At 53.8% G+C, this 2,228-nt stretch overlaps 1 protein-coding gene across 1 annotated transcript; it reads right to left on the reverse strand.

Annotated features, from left to right (window-relative positions):
• Positions 1–865: 865 nt before the first annotated feature.
• On the reverse strand, positions 866–2,228 carry LOC120691508 (chitinase 11-like). Its single transcript, XM_039974584.1, has 3 exons — positions 1,882–2,228; positions 1,669–1,780; positions 866–1,558 (listed from the first exon to the last, which is right to left on the reverse strand). The coding sequence occupies exons 1-3, from the start codon at positions 2,156–2,158 to the stop codon at positions 1,177–1,179; spliced, it is 771 nt and encodes a 256-aa protein (XP_039830518.1). The 5' UTR covers positions 2,159–2,228; the 3' UTR covers positions 866–1,176.

A 2,228-nucleotide genomic window follows, 5' to 3' on the forward strand; every position in this document is an offset into this window, starting at 1 on the left:
GCGTGGCTTCTCGCTTGATGCTCACCCTGCCATTCGGGTTTCGGCCGTGTCGTGCCGAGCGATCGAGGTACTGGTCAGGTCACCGTCTGGCTACCACGCACCGTGGCGGTCAGCACGGATGAGTTGCAGATATTTTGCGCCATGCAATGAGATCGTACTGGGCGATGGTAAGGTTACGGTGAGCCTTTTGCGTTGACTCGTGGTCAGCTCGTTGATCGGCTAGGGGTACGCATGTGAGAAGGCCACAAGATTATACTAGTTGCAGACATCTTGTCGCGCCGCGCCGCTACTCTACAGAGCAGAGCCTTTTCAAGTCTCAGTTACAGGGTTGGCACATGCACTTGTCGAGGTCCCATTCGCTATTCAGGATATCGGGCCCCACAAAAACTTGAAGTTTCACTCGCCCATCTTCGCTCCTGTTAGAAAAAAAAATTCGAGCGAGCCCCGGAAAAGTCCTCGATCTATTTGTGTGATTAGCTGGCTAACCTTGGATTTTTATCGCCCCAGCCCAATTAGCCCACCGCCGTTGATGTTGGTTTATTATTGGCCCAGTTGAGATTCCCCACCCCAATAGCCCACCGCCGTTGATGTTGGTCCTATCCCCCATTGCTAATTATTCCTAGTGTATAGAGGTATCTAAAAAAACTCTAATGTATAGAGATAGCACTAGTGGTAGCGATTTATTCGGGGCTGAGAGAGTTGAACGCAATGCATCTACTTCATCAGTCCCAATTACAATTCATTTTGATTTTTTTACAGATAGATAGTTTTTGTTACGTATCTGCACATAGTGTAGATGCAGGTGCGTAGCACATATATGTATCTAAAAAGTTAAAATAAATTATAATTTTAGACGAAGGTAGTATATCTCGAGATGAATTAAGGATGCACGTAGATATGCGACATGTATACTCCATACCATCTCGGAAAAAAGACGGGACTGAAGTACACATAAGCATCATACAAAATGTTGCCTTTGCTTGCATTGCTAGCTTTATTCCAACTAACATCACTCGTACATGTGAAGGCTATATATAGCAAGCGTAGTCATAAGCAAGTACTACTATAATGTAACCAGGCGCAGTGGTGGTGCGGTGGCTGTTATTATTATTATTATTATTATTATTATTATTATTATTATTAGCACTGCTTATATATTTCAGTTGCGATATTTAATTAGCCGGCGGGTGCGTACGGCGTCTGGTTCTCGCAGGACAGGTTGCCACCTTCCGCCACTCCGAGCATCTTGCAGTACCTCCTGTAGAACCCGACCCGGTCGTTGTCGCCGTCGGTCGGCTGGCCCTTGCCGCACTCGAGCCCGCCGTTGATGATGTTGGTGAGGAGGCCGTAGCCGGGGAGCCTCCCCGCGCGGCGGTCGTCGGCGCCGGGCGCCCAGCGGCCGGTGATCACGTCGTGGCACGACGGCTTCGCCGCCTGCGGCGTCATCCAGAACCAGAGCGCCGTCTCGAAGGCCACCACGGGGTTGCGCGACACCAGGTCAGGGTTGCCCACCAGGTCCAGATTCAACGCCCGACCGGCCTGCTCGTAGTTGTATTTGCTGTTGCCAACGTCGTTAATTGCAGTGCAGGTGAGGTGAGCGAGATTAGCTACTAGGTGATGGAAGATTAGCTACCAGGTGATGGAAGATTAAAGATGAATCCATCTTACTGAGTGAGTTGTATGGGTCCACGTCCGTAGTAGGGTGGGTCCGTCTGACTCTGTTCTTCCACGCGGCAGTATCCCCAGGCGAACGGTCCGCCCGGAGCAGTTGACCATCCACCTACCGGCGGGATCATCGCACAGAGCGCGCGTCGTCATTGATGTGGCAAAGCTTAATCGAATAAGAAAAGGTTAATTAGCCGCGCGCGAAGGGTACCCTACCGGTGGTTTCATGTGAGGTCTGGCCGAAGAAGGCGGCGAGCTCCCGCCGGCGTGTCCGGTCGTCGCCGGTGGTGCCGAAGGCGGGGAACCTGGCCGCGGCCTGGGTGAAGGCGTCGTAGGTGTAGAAGGCGCCCTGGCAGCCGCTGTCGCCGCGGTGGCTGAGCATGCTCTCGAACACCTGCCGCGTGATGATGCTCTGCTGCCCGCTGGCGCCGCCGGCCGCGGCGAGCAGCGCGGCGCCGGCGAGGGCCAGCACCGCGAAGACCTGATTCCTCATGGTTCGCCGCTCGAGCGATCACAAGGCTAGGATGCGGAGGCTGGCCGGCCGGTGGTGTGCCACTGCCGCC

Source organism: Panicum virgatum, chromosome 9N, assembly GCF_016808335.1.
Source record: "Panicum virgatum strain AP13 chromosome 9N, P.virgatum_v5, whole genome shotgun sequence".
NCBI lineage: Eukaryota > Viridiplantae > Streptophyta > Magnoliopsida > Poales > Poaceae > Panicum > Panicum virgatum.

Bases quoted from the DNA above. Each gene is read 5' to 3' on its own strand.
- LOC120691508 (XM_039974584.1), bottom strand. From the start codon at position 2,158: ATGAGGAATCAGGTCTTCGCGGTGCTGGCCCTCGCCGGCGCCGCGCTG. The intron at 1,781-1,881 runs GTAGGGTACCCT...TCCCGCCGGTAG, and splicing joins GACCTCACATGAAACCACCG to GTGGATGGTCAACTGCTCCG. The intron at 1,559-1,668 runs GTAAGATGGATT...CGTTGGCAACAG, and splicing joins GGACCCATACAACTCACTCA to CAAATACAACTACGAGCAGG.